At 46.4% G+C, this 18,916-nt stretch overlaps 1 protein-coding gene across 1 annotated transcript in view; it reads left to right on the forward strand.

Moving 5' to 3' along the window:
- The first annotated feature begins 3,671 nt into the window (after positions 1–3,671).
- DNAH1 (dynein axonemal heavy chain 1) overlaps positions 3,672–18,916 on the forward strand; it is a 74,854-nt gene continuing 59,609 nt past the window's right edge. Inside the window, exons 1-13 of the mRNA XM_076346790.1 lie at positions 3,672–3,884; positions 4,475–4,547; positions 7,009–7,183; positions 7,691–7,847; positions 8,383–8,515; positions 10,051–10,212; positions 10,751–11,003; positions 12,266–12,423; positions 13,270–13,481; positions 14,724–15,022; positions 16,042–16,192; positions 16,780–16,973; positions 18,312–18,537. Coding sequence (XP_076202905.1) covers positions 3,672–3,884; positions 4,475–4,547; positions 7,009–7,183; positions 7,691–7,847; positions 8,383–8,515; positions 10,051–10,212; positions 10,751–11,003; positions 12,266–12,423; positions 13,270–13,481; positions 14,724–15,022; positions 16,042–16,192; positions 16,780–16,973; positions 18,312–18,537 — 2,406 coding nt within the window. The remainder of the gene's footprint in view (positions 3,885–4,474; positions 4,548–7,008; positions 7,184–7,690; positions 7,848–8,382; positions 8,516–10,050; positions 10,213–10,750; positions 11,004–12,265; positions 12,424–13,269; positions 13,482–14,723; positions 15,023–16,041; positions 16,193–16,779; positions 16,974–18,311; positions 18,538–18,916) is intronic.

Raw genomic sequence — 18,916 nt, forward strand, 5'->3', positions numbered from 1 at the left:
AGGGAACAGATCAAACAGCTCTTACCAGACATTGAGCAAGACACGTGGGAGTTTGACTTCTTGGATATGTAAAGCCTGGATTTACTGAGAAATTGTAATTATAGTTTTGCCACAATGACACACAGACGCTGTAGCTAATGTTGTGTCAGCAGTGCCATTAGACTATGCTCTCATTTTGAATAGTTCAATTTAGCGTAGTACAATGTACCTGGTATATCTAGGAAACGTGCTTTTCAGGTGTGAGGGAGCATGACTGAACTGCTGGAAAGATAGGCGTTTCAGCAGTCGTGAAAAGATTTTCAAAGCTTATTATAGCTAAAGCTGGGATGGCTTGATGCCAGGCAGATGTTTGCTGTTGAAGAGCGGGGAGGTGCTCCCAGATGCGCAGGGGCGGCGGGGAGTGAAGGGTTATTGAGGTGGACAGAGGATCTGCTTTCAGGATCTGCTTGTGATGAGCTGAACTCTTTCCCCCCTCCCCCCGCCTTTGAACCTCTCCTTGTTGAAGGGGAGCTCCAGCCCTGAGGAAAGTGCTCCGAGTAGGAAGGGATTGGAAGGCTGAGAACATGGCATGCAGCCGGCCTCCTGCCCACAGCCGCAGCAGCCAGAGTGTGACACTAACAGCGCTCTGGGCAGGTTCGCTGCTTTTCTTCAGGATTCCTCGGGCAACCAAGAAATCCTCGAGCGCGAGCTATTTCACACCGTCAGCAGTTGCTCTAGCAGAGCTGCCTCAAATCTCAGGCTGCCATTGCGTGCTCGCTGCAAGATGGAAGGTGTTCCCTTCCCTGAGCAGCGACAGCCTCGACAATCCAGGCCAAGCTCTGCTGCCCAGGAATGAGGGTCCAGTGTCACTCTTGGATGGGAGGGTGGGGAGGACAGCCCTGGAGTCTGCATGCTGTTTGTCATTTTGGGGGGAGTGGGAGGGTAGATGGTGCCATTGGCAGAGTTGGAGGCTGGGGAAGAGTGAACTGCTCTGCAATAAACCCCTTGGCTCAGCAGCTAGGCTGAATAAAAGAGAGAGGATCTCTCTTCTCGTCTTTTAAACCAACCTGGAGACCATTCCTGAGAGCTGGGTAGGAGCACAAAGCCACCTGCTAGCTGGAGGCTGGCACCGGAGTGAGCTTGCGACCGTGCTCTGGGAAACCTCCTTGCTGGAAACCCTGGCCACATCCCAGCAGCTGGGATGGCAGAAGAGTAGGATTCCCTTTATGCTTAGCAGTTCTCCCATCTCTATATCAGCTTTAGCACGCTCAGACAAGCTGTTTTACTCATCTGTCTGGGGAATTGCCAGGAAAACTGTGGAGGCCTGGTTTTGTTCTTTATGTTGGGTGGCGTGTGTCAGGGTTTTTGCAGTTAGAAACACCAGACCCTCCCTCTGTGCAGCTGCGAGAGCGTGACAGATGGATGGTTTTGATCTGGATACTGAGTAGAGGTTTGTTTTATTTTGGGATAAGTGCTCAGGAAGGACTTTACGGAGGTGTGAGTGAGTACACAGGCAGCAAAGCAGTGAAGAGTTAGGCCTGCTGTGGGCAGGCTTGGTACACACTTCCCCCCCATCACGGGAACTCAGCCGTCATCGGTGGCAGCCACGTTATTTTGGTTCTAGGCAGAGATTGCCAGTCCTGCTAAATTGGGAGTGGGTTCAATTGCTCACCCTACTAAAGGTTCAGATGAACCTTGCGTCCTGGAGTTAGCTTTTTTGAATTGGACGGATTTAGGATTCTGGTCCTAAGAGGTAAAAGTACAGCAAGTCACGTCGCCACCTCTGCCCCTGCGCCCAGGAAGAGGATGCTCAGGTGACATATCAGGAGAGTCATTCCGCCTTGCTGCTCTTCTCTGTGCCAGCGCAGCACGCACGAAAGAGTCCAGCAGTGATTCATCAAGAATCCTTGGATCTTGGCTGATACCAATCAATCCTGCTGAGCTGCTAAAATAGATATGGCCAGAGCATAAAATAGCTAATAAAAACAAAATCCTCCATGGAAAATTCATTCTTCAGGGTATGAGGTTCCAGTTGCCGCGCCAAAGAGAAGCCGAGAGGGGAAAGATTTGAGATTTTCTAGCTTGAAGGAGCGGAGGGGGTATTATTGATCTCGTGTCCCAAGTCTCTCCAATCTGTTCGTTTACTCCATTTCACTGAAAGGATTTGCATCATGGTAACCTTGATTTATTATCTGATTTCTTTTTTGAATCAACCTCTCAAAATTGTGCACTGGCTTGAACCTGCAGTAATAAACAAGCACAGTTATTCCCTCTTGTCCCCGGCATGCATGTAATGCTTTCTCTGCTGTATGTACCTGATTCATTCTTGCAGACAGACAGCAAGGTGAAATTTAGAAAAAATTGCCCTCTCTGATCAAGAGTATAGGACGGGCAGAGTTTTCACCCCATTCAAGAGCAGAGCAGAGAGGGCATGGCAGGAAGGGACGTTGTGTTGTCGTCTCCACGTCAGGATGAGACTCCAGACAGGTACTACACCAGCTGTGGCCTACAAGACCAGCCAAGGTCTTTCTAACGCTTAGCTATGGCAAGCTGGAAGACTCCCGTGTAGCAGCCTGTCGCAGAGGCCTGGCCTCCAGAAGTAAGCAAGGCAGACGTGTGGGTCCTAGCAAGGGTGCGGGACACAAACCGTTAGTCAGGTAGGGCTGGATGAGGAGTCTGGGTCTAGCCCTGAGCAGGAATTGATGAGTAAGCCATATTGCACTCGGAGTAGCCTTGAGAGACACCGTGGAGAGCTTTGACTCATAATTTAAAGGAATAAGCTGTGTGGGTATGTGTACATCATTACATTGGCGCATGTGTGTGCAGGCTGGAGGGGCTTGTGTCGCTTCAGCTGTACTAATTAGTTACAGTAGTCATCTCTGTGTTTAGACAAGCCTAAAATCAAGGGTTGCATTATCATCGTGCCAGAAGTCCAAGGGCTTGCTCTTAATTAGTATCTCTCAGTGCTTGAAGGTTTTTATAAAATAAAGCCATACAGCTGTGATATTTGCCTGGACTTGCGTCTCCCAAGGTAGAAGAGTAGAAATTATTTGTGAGCTGAGATCACCAGCAAAAATATCCCTGCAGGAGGAGAGAGAGGGGAGCTTCTGGCTATATTTTAATATTTGTTAGGCGATGCTTAAACATCTCTCCTGCATTATTTAAATGAAAGAGTCAGACATTACACCTGGGAGTAGCTGTGTTGGTATCTAGGCTGTAGCCTACTCCCACTGGAGTCAAGTGTGACAAGGTTTTTAAGGGATTTGGGTACAGCAAAAGTAGCACTTCTGTTGTAGTCCCAATTTACTCAAATTCTCCTGACAGCCTTTTGAATGCTGCCACAGATCCGGGAAGCCCCTGCTGCTTCAGGAAAGCAGCTTTTCATGCGTATACTGCTGGTTTTCCCCCTCCAAAACCCATTTGGAATATTAAAGCGCACTCTTTCCCCGGGGCTAGTGAGCCATCGAGTCAGCCACATGAGCCCAATGGCCCCCAGGTCACGAAGGCAGCACTTGGTACTGAAGCAGAGGGTCAAACCTACCTTGTTACCCACTCATCTTCTTAGCAAGCCAACGATATCCAGCATGGTGGGAGGATGCGGAGGAGCACCAAAGATAGTGTGTTTAACAGGCTTAATGTCTTTCCACTCTAGCAAGCCCAGGGTTGCATCACAGCATTGTTCTCCTAAGAAGATGGATAAAGCAAAGAAGGATTTGACGAATTCTCTGGGTAGAAGCCCCAGCCCTCCCAATACCAACAATGAGGCTTCATGCTGGGACTGCAGTCCAGGAACGAGTTTGTTGCTTCCCGATAACTGCAACCAGGAGCCAAAAAAATACTCGGTCTTTAGACAAAAGACGTTTTATGCTGATGTCCTCATTCCAGGAGCCTCCAGCATCTCGGGGGTAAGTGCAAAGAGCAGTTCTTTTTCTACCACTGTCCTAAAATGGAAGGACCTATAGTACACCTGGTATGGAGAAATACAGCTTTCCCCCCAGGTCCTAGCCCTTCATTTTGGTCAGAGGCCTTTGTGCAAGACCTTCACCCTTACAAAGTGAAGCCATAAGGCTCTTCCTGATCGTAGTTGTGCTGCCTTCCTCAATGGCCAGTGCTATCACTGTCATCATGATGTTGCCTGGGTTTAGGCCGCCAGCGTGGCAGGGCAGGCACGTGGTTGTGACTGCAGATGATACTTGGAAGTAAAACCTTAATGACTGCCCACCTCATCAGCCCCCAATCTACATTTTGAGCTGACATCACGCTGCACTCTGCTGACAAATCCCATGCCTCTCTGTGCATTGGCCTGAAGTTTCCAGGTATTTGTGCCTCTTTGAGCCTTTTCTGACCATTACTCACAGTCTCAATTGTCTCTAAAGCCCTGGTAAAGTCAGTCTTACAGTCTCACTTTCTCTCTGGACCTCTATAACCCACCCTCCCACTGTGCTACAACTGTGCTTTGTTATCTCTGACACTTTCCTCATATGATGCATTTCAGGATGTTTGTGCTGGCCCCCATATTTACCACGCTTTGCTAAGACAGGCGGACCTCGAGCAGCACACCCCTAAAGGTAAATACACTGAGAGGAAACATGACGTGGCAGGAAATGGGGCCATAACTCTTACGGTTGCTTATAGCGAGCGTGCTGGGAACTAGGCTGATGACTCTAGGTTAGTGCTGTGCTTTCATTCTCCTCTCAGTGCCAGGAATGGTGCTGAGCTGCTTGAATGTCCCATGAAAAGTGAATTTCATTTAGAGGTGGAGCAAAGTAATCTGACTGGGTGGTAAAACCATGCTCCCTTTTCTCCTGGATATATCCCCCTCCAGGGTTCAGGGTAGACTGCATTGCTGCCTATGGGAGTTTGGTCCCGTGGGCCATATGCCAGGAGAGCACTGAATTTGCACGCGTTATCATTGCGTATGGAGCCAGCAATGCCCCTTTCCTGTGAAAATGGGACCTGCCCGTGAGAGCTGTCTTCAGGATCTAGGTACCCATAGCCAATATCATGGTCCTGTCTCATTTATTCATTCTGTATCCAGCTGTGCCCCAGAGCGGCTTGTTCTCCCTAGATGCAAGGGGTCTTTGTGTATACAGAGCTGCTGGTCCCACCTGCTTACAAGAGCTTGTATCATGGATGCTCAAATATAGGAACAGAGCATGGCTGAAAGGTTTGCCAGCACTCTCCTGGCCCCTAGAGCACTCTTGGGGATATGGATCATAGGCTGGCAGCGGGTGGGGAGAAAGTGTGCATGTGAGAGGATTTTAGTCTTAGAGAAAGATGGTAACTATATATACCACCTTTCTGTGCTTAGAAGTGACATTTATTTTCATGAGTGAGGACAAATGACTGCATCCTGAAGTGAATCTTGACAAGCTAGACTCATCCCTAACAAGTGGAGACAGATCTCTGTTTATGATCTGCTGCTTCTTCAAGGGGGAAGAAGCTATCAAGCTGGAAATGTAAATGCAAATGAAACGCTAAGTATTGACATAAATAGTTGATAGTGCACAAAGTGCCATAATGGATGGTGCCATGGATTTTGCAACAATGAAGTGACAAAATTGGAACAGCTGTGCTCCCTGACAAAAAATATAAATCAGGGCCATTCTGTAAAGACCCCAAGCAAGAGGTATGCACGAGGCTAAAAGAGCTGTAGTAAGCCCTCTGCATTTTAGGGATTCCTCGAGATTATTGTAAGCATGCATGTTGGTATGGACAATGGAAATGTTTAGGATCATATTTATTCCAAGCTAGGAGTCCTTCCTGAGAGAGGAGAGTAGAGAGGGAGGGGCCAGTTCAGTGGCTATTTCCTTTAGTCCCTAAGCAGACAATGTATAGCTATTGGGGTTGTGTCAGGGGCCACTTAAGAAGGGCAAGGGAATGACCTCTTAGAGGACCCTTTCTGTACCTGATCATCCTGAAACGTGTCTGGCTTCAGCATTATTGGCTGCTCTGCACAATTGCTTTGAAATCAAGGGGTCACATCCATGACGCAAACAGAAGAACGTGGAGCAAGGTGAAGGATTGGGTCCAAAGCTTGACATCCGAAATACCCACCTATGAGCCAGAACCTTAAGTTTCTCTTTGGTAAAGTGTGAAAGTTCATCAAATGAAAAGCTCTCACTCCACTAAAATCTATTTTTAGCTCAATGCTTAGCTCTGTCTAGGGAATAGTGCTTTTTAAAGCTTGCATGCAATTACTTAATTTAGGTTAAGCTTCAAATTCCCAGTTTGCTGCTGTTCTATTATTTGCAGCTTGTTTAGCAATATAAACAGTTTAGTTTATTTATGGGGTAAATGACATGGTTTAATTTCAGCCAGTTCTTGGAAATGTATACTTTTTGCTTAGTCCAAATTTCCATTGAAAACATTTGGCCAAATCATGAGATTGTTAGCTGTTTAACTCAATTTTTTTCTCACACCACTGCTGATGTGAGTGGGAGGTTCGCTTGAGCAAAAACTGAGGAGAGGTTTATCCCAAGTAAGGTGTGAATAGGGACCTCAGCACATAAAGATGACCTGAGTGGCTTGTTCTCTCCTGCAATATTCATAAGTCCTTTATCACCATCTTGACCGAGTTCCTCCCAGCTACGACTGACTCTTGGCCTCAGGGCACCCCAGGGAGGCAGGGGAGTCCCACCCCTTTCTGAGAGTGAGGGAAGCCATGCACTAGAGACAGTAACTTGCCCACGATCACGTAGAGAGTCTGTAGCAAAGCTGGGAACAGAACAGAGCTCCTTAGAGCCAGGTCAGTGCCCTACCTCCTAATAAGGTGCATGACAGTAATTTCTCAGTGGAGGCTTCTTCTATGCCATCATTTTGATACTGGAAAACCATAATGACATGCTGCAGCAGGAAAAAAGGTCTTCCTTTCTGTTTCCCGTTTGATGTCTGCTTGATTTCTCTCACAAATCTAGTGAAGTGACTTCTGCAGGCAACCCAGGAGACAGCACAGTCCTCCTGTGTGTGTGAATGTAAAGCAGAGTGATGTCTGGTGGTTTCAGACGTGTGTTTCTCTTTGTCTCTTAGTCACAACCTTCAAGATGCCTGAGGAATTTGGAAGTGTCCTGGATAAGCAAGTGATTGGACCAACCACTGAGAACCTCATCAAGTCAGATTTCCCAGTACAATCATTTAAGCCCAAGGTGCAGATTGCCTTCCAAGCACTTCCAGGGCAATGCCCTCAAAAGATTGAGGTAGAGAGGTAAGTAACCAGAAGGTGGCTAGAGACATCATTACGGAATGGACACAGCAGATTAGGGTGTTGATTTTTGCTTTCAAGACATGACATGTCAAAAATCTTTAGCGAAATACTATCCTGTAAGGCAGTGGTCTCCAAAGTGGGGTGTGCGCATCTCAGGGAGTGCACGAGACAATTCACTGGGGTGCGGGAAGAAAATATTTTTTTAAAATAGTATTTATTTCATCTTTTTCTCGTCCTTTTTTAATTTCTATTTTTGTGTATGCTCTATGATGTACATCATGTATTAGTACAGTAGTACATGTATATGATTTATAAATTGGACTAGATGGTCATTGTAGGTCCCTTCCAACTGAACTATTCTATTCTATAGATGAAGAAATATACATGTATGCGGTGTGTGCTCAAAAACTTTTACTGATAGGGGTGCACGATCAAAAAGTGGAGTTACAGGCATGGGAGCCTTTCTAGACGCATTAGGTGGTTATTTCCCTCTCTGATTCAAAACAGGAGAAGACGGCTATATCTCACCTTTGATATTGCTCAGCTCTTAGCCAGCAAAGGGATAGACTCCAATCAGCTGATGCCAAGGCACCACGATCCTGACAATATGCCAACTATTGAGGAGAAGAAAGATCCTGTCTTTCCCATCTACCTCCCATTAAAGGTAAGAGAGCGTGTTTGGCACTTGTGATCTATCTCATTGCTTATACCACAGGATGTTTCTGAGAATTGCAGGACACTTAGCCATCATTGATACAACAAGTGATAAAACAAGGAAATGCTTTAGAGCAGGTTTGGGCCCTGAAGGATCTCTACAAGATGCTGAGCATCTTCTGCAGGGTGCCCACCACTTCCATCAGAACTAATAGTCCTTGAGGGTGCTCCTCACTGTCATTTGTGTGTCCAAAGAAAAGGTGGTGTCTCATGTTTCCTTCCGGATGCAGTAGTCAGCAGTATTACTGCGTGAGACCTCTCCAGCTGGTGTCTCTGCTCCCTGGGAAAGGGCTAGAGGTACAGATATTGCTGTTTGGGAGAAACTGGTTGATCAAAGATTGGCACAGCTTTTGCACTTGGGCTGTTTTCTGGTTTTGTAGCCCATTTAGGAACTGCATGTTAATTTTCCTCCCATGAAATTTTGTATCAGATGTTTTCTTCTCTCTGAAGTAAGACTTCATTTCACTCATGTCCTGGCTTTTTAGATATTTGACAATGACGGGTATGACTGTCGAACTCCAGAAGAGTGGATCTCGCTAGGACTGGAGCCAGGATCTCACGATAGAAAGCCAGTGCCTGGAAAAGCACTTTTACCTACAGATGATGTACTGGGACACGGTAAAGATTGAATGAGTTACTGCTCAAGCGAGGCAATGCTAACAATTACAGGCCCATTCAGCAGAAGGGAGCATGTAGATTCTGACAAATGCAGCTCTGAATAGCAGGAAAGCAATAACTCATTCTGACCAGGCTCAGGCAGACACAGCAAGAGACCAGGGATCTTGTCAACTGTCAGTACTGCCCTGGACTGACTGTTTCCACTTTTTTAGAAGTAGCCTCTACCTTTTGCCCTCCTTTCTGTGCCTGGAAGTCAGTACAGTCAAAATTTCACTTTATTGATACCTAGGTATCATCATGAAGTTAGTTAATTAGCTTGAACACAATATGTTCTGCCTGAATTTCACTGCAAGTGCAGGATCAGAAGTCAAGTTCAGACTGCAGTGAAAATCCAAGTAGTAAATCTGGGGCAAATTAAGTGACATGGACGTTTATTGTTTTCCTGTCACTCAGCCTTCCCAATGAGAAGGCATCACTAGGTACAGCTGTACTGGTGTCCAGTTGTGGCTGCAGCTCATATCAACACATCTGCACTAGCTTTAAAGCGTAGGAACGGCATGCATATTGACTGCAGCTTTGGGGCAACCTCCAGAGGCTTGGCTGTCTGCAAAACCTAAGCATAAAACGTAAGCTGTGTGGATCCTCGGGCAGCCAGCACGTGATGGCTGAGTTCTGCTTGCAGCTGACTTGGGGAATGCTACACCTGATCACTCCCCAAGTTGAATGGACTGTTCTGCACACAAGTAGTCAGACCCTTTAGGCCCTGGGGGCGGTGAGACCACTGGCATCCGTATAATGCCAGCACTGTTGCGAATTCCTATAGCTCAGACCCATGGTTAACAGCATCCGTTCTCAACTTCAGTATAACGCTGTCCTGACCTGTATCTATACTGATAGTGATATAAATATCTATCTGTCTGGATAGCACTTCCCAGCGTTTAAGAGGATCCAAACATTTAAGAGTTAGATGCCCTGGGAATGACCCAGAGAAATAATAGACTCGGGGAGAAGGCACAGGGTTTTACGCCCATTTCCCAATTACAAGAATGAGGACTCATGGAGGGCAACACAGAGCTAGAGCCTCACATGGGAAAGGAGAATGGGATCCTCACAGAGCCCATGTGGGTAATGAAGGGTCCTGGATCAAGGGGTGAAGGAATTGGGAGGCAGAGGGGTCCCCAGGTATGGGCTGAAAGAGAGGATGTAGGGGCATACGGGACCCAAATATGAGACTATGGCTGCAAAGAGTGAGTGGGAGTGCCTGAAGCAGGAGGTGGCAGGATGGTCCACAGGGAACCCACAGAGGTAAGAGGAGGAAAATGGAGAGCTCTGGTGTGTGCAAACAGCTGGAAATGCTAAGCTGTAAGACCTGAGTTCATTATTTAGTTGATCACAGCAGAAATTATGAGAGATCGACCGAGATTCAAACTAGTAAATGGATTTGACTGTAGCGTCACCATTCTGATCAGGAAAGTCCATTTGCTGTAGCCTCCGGGAGAACAGACTAACCCTGTTCTAACCCTTGATTCTCTCAGAGGACCCCAAAAGCCAGAAGTTAATCTACAAGTGGATTGATGTTGGTGTTCTGGATTACGACAAGGAGACAGAGCTCTACTTGGTCCATAAAACAGATAAGAATGGGCTGGTGCGGGATGAAGAAGGGAGACCCATCCTCAACGGAGGAATAACTCCACAAGGTGTGTTTCAAGTAAGGCCTTTTGGGACCTGGCATATACTCTGAGAGCCAGTCCATTACCCACGCTGGTCCTAGGTAGAGATGGGAGGGACATCAAGAAGTAATGTAATTTCTCTCCCTGTTGTCACTCTTGACACATGTCTGTTTTACCTGTCCTGAAAAACCTCCAGGGGAGAGAACTCCACACCTTAATTTGACAACCTATTTGAGGCCTTCCCTTTGGAGATACTTTTTTTTTTCCTCTGTCTCCCATCTTTCCTGCGTTCAAGAAAAGTTAAATGATGGTCTTTCTGGGCCAATGCCATTTTGAGGGGGAATGTGAACAGATTAAGATGAAGTACCCCCCTTTTGAAAGGTTTGGAGATGTTGCTAATTCCATGCTCCTTGTCCCTTGCTGTCCTCAGCTTTGGTCCCTCATTTTGATCTCCAGTAAGTCAGCCCAATTATATTGTCCATGAAAAAGCTGCTGTCAGTATTGCAAGCCATTCTGAGTTTTGTTTTCCCTGTACGCTTTTGTAAGCTTTACTTTCATTTCCCAGGAAGAGCCCCATTGTTGTCATGTCAGTACTGGGTGCCACGAGTTTGCCTACTGTTTCTGGCCGAAGATCCCCAGGTGTTTGCAGAGCGGGTAGTTTCTGCCAACAGCTTGCGTAAGAAGACACAGGCGCTGCTACTGTATCACCTGTATGTGGACTGCATGCCCACAGATGGACTAAATAGCATCAGTGAGAAGAGCCTGCAGAGAATGAAGCTGTTGGCTCTGCATACTCCCAAACTGAAGAGAGAGAAGAGGTAAAGCATCGAGTACATGTCTGGGGTCTCAGCCTTCAGTCCATTAACATTGTAGGATTTCATAGGGCCACAAAACAAGTGGCAGTGGAGGTAGATCTTGAGCATCCAACTCATGGACCGTGGATCTCATCTGCCTTCCAGCCTGTGCACATGCACACCACCCTCTTGGCCAGACTGTCATCAGAAGTAGGTAGCACAAGAGCCCCAGGGACACATGTACAGGATGGGTGATCTGTCAGTGTTCCAAGACGAAGTAGATGTACTTCATATGCCAATCCACTGAGCCATGCTTACACCTGCAGTTAAGTGGCCTTCAACAGCAGGAAGGTTGGACAGAAATGGCATGGTTGACCTTGCTGTTTCCCTGTGCTTTCAGGGAACAGATCAGTCATTGCTGAATTGATCTGCAGACCAGCAGCTGTCTCCAAAGAGTTGGCTGTTGTCTGCTGGTGACTCTTCTACTTATTAACAGCTGCTAAAATCAAAAGAAGGTCTGCACAGCATGAAGCAGACAGAACAGGAGATCTCCACCTGGATATAACTGAGTGTCTTTTTGTGATGCAGTTCATATCAGGAAGGTGTTTTAAGAGTCCCTGGGCTGATGAATCATGAGCCATTGGTGGTGTCGCTGGGAATCAGCCGTGACTGATTGCCCTGCTCAGAGACAGGAGGGTGTGAAGGGCTGCATGGTCTGCCAGCCTAAATGAGAGAGTAGGAGAGTAATTAGTCTCTGTGAGCAGAAATATAGGTATAAAGAAAAGTACTCTGCCTGCTTGAAGTGAAAGATGATGATTTCCTAGGGCAAACAGAGCAGGGTTTCAGCACTTACACACATGTTTTGGCTGAGGAGACTGATTTCAAGAGATGCTCAGCAGGAGGCAGTTGGGAGGACAGCTCGGATAGCCCAACTTTTCCAGAACTGCCAGCTAGCTTCCTCAGTTCTTGGTTTTTTTCCCCTTCCCTCTGTAACGCTTCTCCCCCTGCACACCCCCCAGTGGAGATTTTGCTTTGATCTGAAAAGACACTTGAGAAGGCTGCAGTCCTAGTCCCAGGTCCCCACTTGCCTCTGTCGTTCAATGTCCAGCTGATAGCTTTGCTGGCTGCATCGTCTGCACAGTTCTCCTAATGCATTCGGTAGTAGGTGAGCTTCTGGGTTAGCAAATCCAGGAGGGAGGGAGTGAAGGGTGGGTTTTGCAGTAAAGCTACAGACATACTTCTGCTCAGACACCATGGGTTATCATTGTTTCCATGTCTTGTAACAGGGTGTTAGACCATATGTGCTGTCTGGAGAAAGAAGTGAGATTAGACTATGAACGCACCATGAACAGGATCAGCTTTGACAGAGTCGTCACTTCCAAACCTCAGACGTTTTCTTATGTCACCCTGCCAGACAAAGAGGAGAAGAAAGTACCAGAGAAAGGTATGGGACACAGTGAAGCAGTTTGAACTCGGCATGGTTATAGGACCTCTTGTCTTTGATAGGATTCATGCTTTGTTGTAGAAACTCTCAGGTTCGTGTTAATGATTAGGGCTCATAAGGGGCAGCAGCAGGAGATTATATGAGACTTTTGAGTATGCCTGCTCTTTTTAGGGTATATTTGCATGTTCATGTTACCTCAGTATTACACATTACCATCCATCAGCTAAGCTGCAGTAACTCTGGAAGTGTGCCCTTAATGGCACCAAATGCAAGGCAGTGTAATTAGCTTAACTGCCTTCCACCCTGCACTGTACTGGGGCTGGCCGCCTTCCATTTGCTGTGCTCAGCTGTAGCGTACTTCAGGTGTGAAAGAGGGCTTAGGCTCTTTTCGAGTCCTGAACTGGAGGAAAATGACCACAGTAAAAGATGGGGAGGCGTATTTTGTGCACTTGAATCTTCCAAAGATTGGAACACCTTGAGGTGGTTCACAAGTGGCCTCTCACAGATGAGATGACTCAGCTGTACCTTGAAGCCTCAGTGGGAAGTTTCTTCAAGTCCAATGTTCTTTCTCATGCAAACTTCATGAGCCAAAGCCTCAGGAAGGTCAGGCACCAAGACAGTCCCTCAGCCTCTAATGGGAGGCTGCAGAAAGTCTCTGCTGCAGAGCAGAGACTCTCTTTTCATCCAGGCATTGTTGAACTGCTGAAACTGCTACATGATAAGGCCTGTGCATCAGAGGAGAGTCCCTTTCACAAGCGCTGTCCCAAAGGGAGCTGTACTCTTCCTCTAAAAAAGAAGCTGGGATGGCCATTGCAGGCAATAACATGTTCTTTTTTTCGATGCCAGGGCTCATCTGGATCCCAGACTATCCTTTTGATGAACGACAAGCAGATTTCAACTTTGTCTCACACCTGACCAGGCCAGAAGTCATCATTCTCCTTACACAGGTGCAAGATGAGTGCAACAAGGCAGCCACCATGTCTCTCTTTAATTCAACCTTAGCCAAGCATGTCTGCTTGGAGGAGTTTGAACAGATCCAGACCCAGACCTTCACTCAGGTGAGCGGAGGAAGCGTGGGGGGTGAACACATGAAGCAGCCAGCAGGGCTGTCAGCGTGTTTTAGACAGATGCGGCAGCTGCAGATCGATTCCCTGGAAACGGATGAGCTTTCAAAGGAGACATAGTGTCTGGGGCAGGGAGGAATTTGCATGTGCATGTCAAATTTATTGGGATGTGGGGAGAATGGGCTGAAAGAGCCATAGCCCCCTAGTTAGCATCAGCCAATGCTGACCATGCACTTACGCATGTGTTGAACAAGTGGCCACATAGGGCTATAGCCCCTCTTTCCTCCTCCTGATCTCCATGCAGATAACAGTACTGGTTTGCACTCAAAAGTTTCCAGGTTTTTTGGTTTTATTTCCCCATCCCTCCAGCTGCAAGGCACAAGAGCTTTAATTCCTCCTGAAGCATTCATGGGGGTAACGCTTTTCTACACTCTGTTCTTTATGTACTTAATTAGATTACTCTGCTTGCAATGCCAGTAGACAGACTAGGACAAAAATCTGCAACTCTGTGGTAACTCGCCAGAAGATGTTCGTGCCCTCTAAATAAGGGTGGTACATTGCATGCTGGATGTGGCCACACGGAGTAGCTTGCACAGGGTTACACAGTAAATCAGTGGCAGAGGGCATGTGCTGGTCCTTCCCAGTCCCATGCTGTTTCAGCTAGGCAGTGCTGTCATTCACTCAGTGACTGAGGTTGCTTTATTACACACAAACAGCAGCTGCCTGTGGAGCAAAAGTGACACTTGGTGGTATTTTAATAAATTAAAACACTGCAGACTGCTGCTGCCCTTGGCTTCTTCCTCTCTTTCTCCTCACTTGTCAAGAGAAGACAACATTTTGTCCTTTGCTTGCTCATCATACTGTCTACACAACTTTTTATGAGGGACCCTGACACAGGCAGCTCCAGGGATACTGCTCTATAGAAAAGAGAACAAAAAGGAAACACTGTGTATAAAAAGAAAGAATAGAGCACTCCCACTTTTTAATACCAGGCTTTCTTTTTGTAGGTCTTTTGTCAGTGAAGGAGATGTATGGCCAGGTTCAGATGCCACGTGTGTGTGCATGAATTTGAGAGCTACTGTTTAGCTGCCACAGGTCTGAGCGAACAGTTACCTTTCACAGCAGAGAAAGGTCCAGCAGTCCCTTTAGTCCAGTTAGCCAGCAGCTAACCTTGCCATACTGCTTTCCCATCAGCTCTTGGAGGATTACACAGCTTGCTTTGTTTCTTTGCCCTAGGTTCAGGTGTTTCTCAAGGATACTTGGATCAGTACTCTAAAGACTGCAGTAAAGAGCAACCTGAGAGATGCAGGCAAAGACTGGTACAACCTGGAACTGAGCCACTGGGATGTCTACCAGATGTCCAAACTGTGTAAGCTGATGAAGCGCATCAAATTCATCCTTCAGGACTCTGTGCGCTATCTGGTCCAGAACTCGCTGATCGGCTTCACCCAGCTTTTGCTGGATGCTTGCCATGGTATCCTGAATTGCTCAGAGGACATGGAATGGGGAGATGACCTCATCAATAGTCCCTACAGGTAAGGAAGAGAGAGGAAAAAGAAAGAGTGGAAAGAGCAGAAAAGTGTAGTGCCATTGTCTTTCTAACTACTGTTTTTGCAAGCAAGCTTTGCACTGTATGGGGGCTTTAGGCTGGGCTGTTCCCCCCAGTCCTCCACCTGACACATTTGCTTGAGTCTGGAAGAATGATACAGAGCTGGCTGCTCTGTTAGTACAGATTTCAAGTTCCTGTTAGTGATATGAGGCAGACCATCAGAACCAAGGTCTGCTATTTTGACATACTGTTCTAAACAGTAGCCACTTCCAGCATTCTTGGGGGAACAAATAACTACTACTAGCTTTTTTCTGGAGACCAGGAAGAAGAATACCAGGAGGCATGGCTGCTTAATTCCATTCTTGGATTAAACCTCAGGGGTAGGATCTGGCCTGGGATCTCTAAAGAATAGCAAATTCAGGTTGTCACAGTGCCTAGAATTTTCTTCCGTTGGGTATTGATTTAAGGATTTCTGTCCTTCATGGTATTAAAAAAGGAAGGTTTAGAAATTGAAAACAGGAAGAAAAGAAAAAAAAACCTGCCTCTCTTATGAGGCCTTTTGCCTTGAAATCAGTGAAAGTCTTGACACTGACTTCAGCTGATCCTGAGCCACACCAGTAACATACAAGATTGAGAGATATTGAATATAACTTCCGGAAGGTACATTTTAAGAGTATATTGGGGATGCTGAATGCCTGGTTTGAAGAGCATCTGCAATTTTGCTGTAAAGCAGCTCCAATTCTCAACATAAGGTTATGACTTTTGGGGATCCTGCTATGTCATGATTGACACTTCCTTCGCCTTTGGTAGACAAGAGTTCTCAATGTCTTTGCTGGTAAATTCAGAACGTGGTGTTTCATACCTTCATCTGCATGAGACAGTCCTCCTCTCCTCTGCTTTCCTTTCCTGTCCAGTAGGCATTTTAGTATCAGCACCACAGCAATATATTTGTGTGCCATTGTCTCAAAAAGCATCCCTGTTCTTCCTTATCTCTTCCCACTGCAGGCCTCAAAGGAATCCACTCTTTGTAACAGACCTTGTGCTAGACAGCAGTGGTGTTCACTTCAGCCCCCCAGTGCAGAGCTTTGAGAAGTCCCTCATTTCTCTGTTTGACAAGGGAATCCTGGTGACTCACACTGTCCCACAGCTGGAGAAGGTGAACTCTTCTGCATCAACAGTGATATAGCTGTGCAAGTCTTCTCGGTGCATTGTAGCTTGGCATAGGCACCCCTGAGCTTGTACTGAGGGAGAGAGTTGCAGAAGTAGGTAGTTGGGAATCCGGTTTAATTAATTTGAGCACAGCACTGTACTAATGCAGTCTATTCTGACAGGATTTCTTTAAGCTCCCCAAACCTGTAGCTATTTTATGTGGTTGCTATCTCTGCTTTGATGCTGCAGGTTCTGTGGAGACATGTCCTAAGTAGCCTAGTTGCTCTAAGTGCATGGCAGCTGGTAAAAGCAGACTCATAAAGGAAATAGCACCTTTTCCAGTGCTGTCAGTCTGGTGCAGATCTCTTCTGCATATGCATCCTTCTGCCTGTTACTGTGAAAGACCTATCTCCCTAGATCCTCCTTCTTTGAGCGGGGGGGCAACGTAAAACTGACAAAACAATTCCTGACACAATGTAGAAGGATGGACTGCATGACTTCCCAACGGTGCCACTAGTGATTGTATCACCCCTCTCCTGAGGAGGCATGGTTAGCTCTGCTAGTCCTGAAAGACCTCTCTCCTTCCTCTTCCAGTATGTGTTGGAGAACATACTTATCACGGGCACACCCTTGCTGGACTCGGTGGGCTTGCACGAGCCAGAAGTGGAAGAACTACGTGAGGCTATGCGGTCTGCCATTCAAAAGGCACTGATCCCTCTCCAAGCCTACGCCAAGAGATATGAGAAGTTCTTAGAGCTCAACAACAATGACATCCAGTACTTCCTAAGGTAAGTGGCTTCTGACAGAGGCACCTCTAACCCAAACAGCAAGCCTTTTCAGAAGCTGTTGTGTGGATGTGCGTGAGAATGTGGGACCTGTGAGACCACGAATATGCGTGACGTGCCTCAGATGTGAGATCAGGCATCCATCAGAGGCAGCCTTCAGCCATGGGCAATGGTCCATGCTTTTAGAGGACACTGGTGGTGGCAGTGAGAATTTCTTCCTGCCTCTGACAGCAGTCACATTCCTGTCATGTTTGTAAGTGTAATTGCAGATATTAATGGCCCTAAAAATGACTCATCCTGTTTGAAAATCCAGTTAGCATACTTGACTCTGACCTCCTTCAAATAGCGACTGTTCAGGCTGATAACATTCTGTAGAAAATAATGTTTTCTTTTGTTTCAGCCTCATTGTTTTCACTGCCAAAACTCTTTGCACCTACGCTGTCCGTTAGCCACTGTTACTTTAATGGTCTTCTTTTTAGGCCTCATGTTTTCTCCAAACAGTGGGAATGAAACTCTTTTGTTATTCCAGCTTAATCAATTTACAAATCCCATCTGACAAATTCCTGTCTCTTCCCAGAACACACTAAGTGCCTGCCCTCCCCCAAGGTGCCTCCTGATCTTGGCCTGTTTACACCAGTGCTTTCCTTTTGTCTCTCCCTCTCCTCTTGCCTTATTACCTCTTTCATCTCTTTCTTCACTCCTTTTCTGCAGCTAAAATATTCATGCTCTTATTCCACTCCACACCTATTGTGCTCTAAAACCCATTGTAGATTGGAGTCTGTCCCTTCCCTTGCTCCCCAATAATGTTCTTCAGCTACATACCAGTTCCATGTCTTCTCATATACAGATCTTCTGAAACTGGGGGCCTGTCTACACCGCTACGTGGGTGTAGCTGCAGTGCAGGTAGGCATAGGCAGCCTGGCTTCCTCTGCTTGGCGTTGGTAACCATAGCAGTGAAGATGCTGAAGCAGAGCCTTCAGTGCAGGCTGGTCACCCAAATAGATGAACTTTACATGGGATGCCTTTGCTACTGTAGCTTCCCACGCTCAGTTAAAGCTAGCACTTATGTTCTTGACTGTGATACAAACACTCCTCACTTCTTGTGTAGGCATATCTTTGGTTGTAAGGTCTAGAAGGCATTGGTACCCTCTCAGTCTGTGCTTGCAGAAAGTTGTATACATTCGAATAGATGCATGTTTTAATAAGAGTAAACATACTGATTATTAATTTAATGTCTTGATCCCTTGGGTGGACACATCTGGACATCCTATGAACAGCCTGGATGTTCAACTAAGCTTACGGTCTACGTTACCTTTTTTTTCTTGGTGTTTTTATTTACAGAGACTACGAAGAGCAATGTCCATCTGCCCAGGAGGTGATGAGTATAGTAAACATGCACTTGTCTGAAAAGGAGAACCTGGACAACACTCTACCTAGTTCTATTGTCATTGGTCCCTTCTGTGTCAGCATAGAAGGTGTTAAGCAAAATCTGTCTGAAAAATACAAAGCGCTTGCCACTTCCACGTTGGACATACTGGCTAAAAACCTCCATTTGCAGGTGGAGAATGTAAGTTACTTGATTCAATAGATTATCTGTCAGTGTCTTGTCTTGTCCTTCTGCTTTTGAAGTCGCTGTGTTTGTGAAATGGCCAAAAGACAGCAACTGAGGCCACATTAATGAGGACATTTTAAAGACTGCATCGGAGTGACTATTTAAAAAAACAACTAGAGGGGAGATATGCAGACTCAACCAAATCAAGTATTAAATATACTTAATAAATTATGTGCCTGAAAGCTGTATCTCTTGAGACAAAATTCTTCAAGACCCTGCTATCTTGTAAAAATGTGTTGGTGGATTGAAAAGATCTGCCTAGTAGACAACTGGAAGGTCCTTCTGCTTGCTCTGAGGATAACTGGAATATAGATAATTGCATCTGCCAGAGTGC

The sequence above is a fragment of the Aptenodytes patagonicus genome, chromosome 8 (genome assembly GCF_965638725.1).
Source record: "Aptenodytes patagonicus chromosome 8, bAptPat1.pri.cur, whole genome shotgun sequence".
Classification (NCBI taxonomy): domain Eukaryota; kingdom Metazoa; phylum Chordata; class Aves; order Sphenisciformes; family Spheniscidae; genus Aptenodytes; species Aptenodytes patagonicus.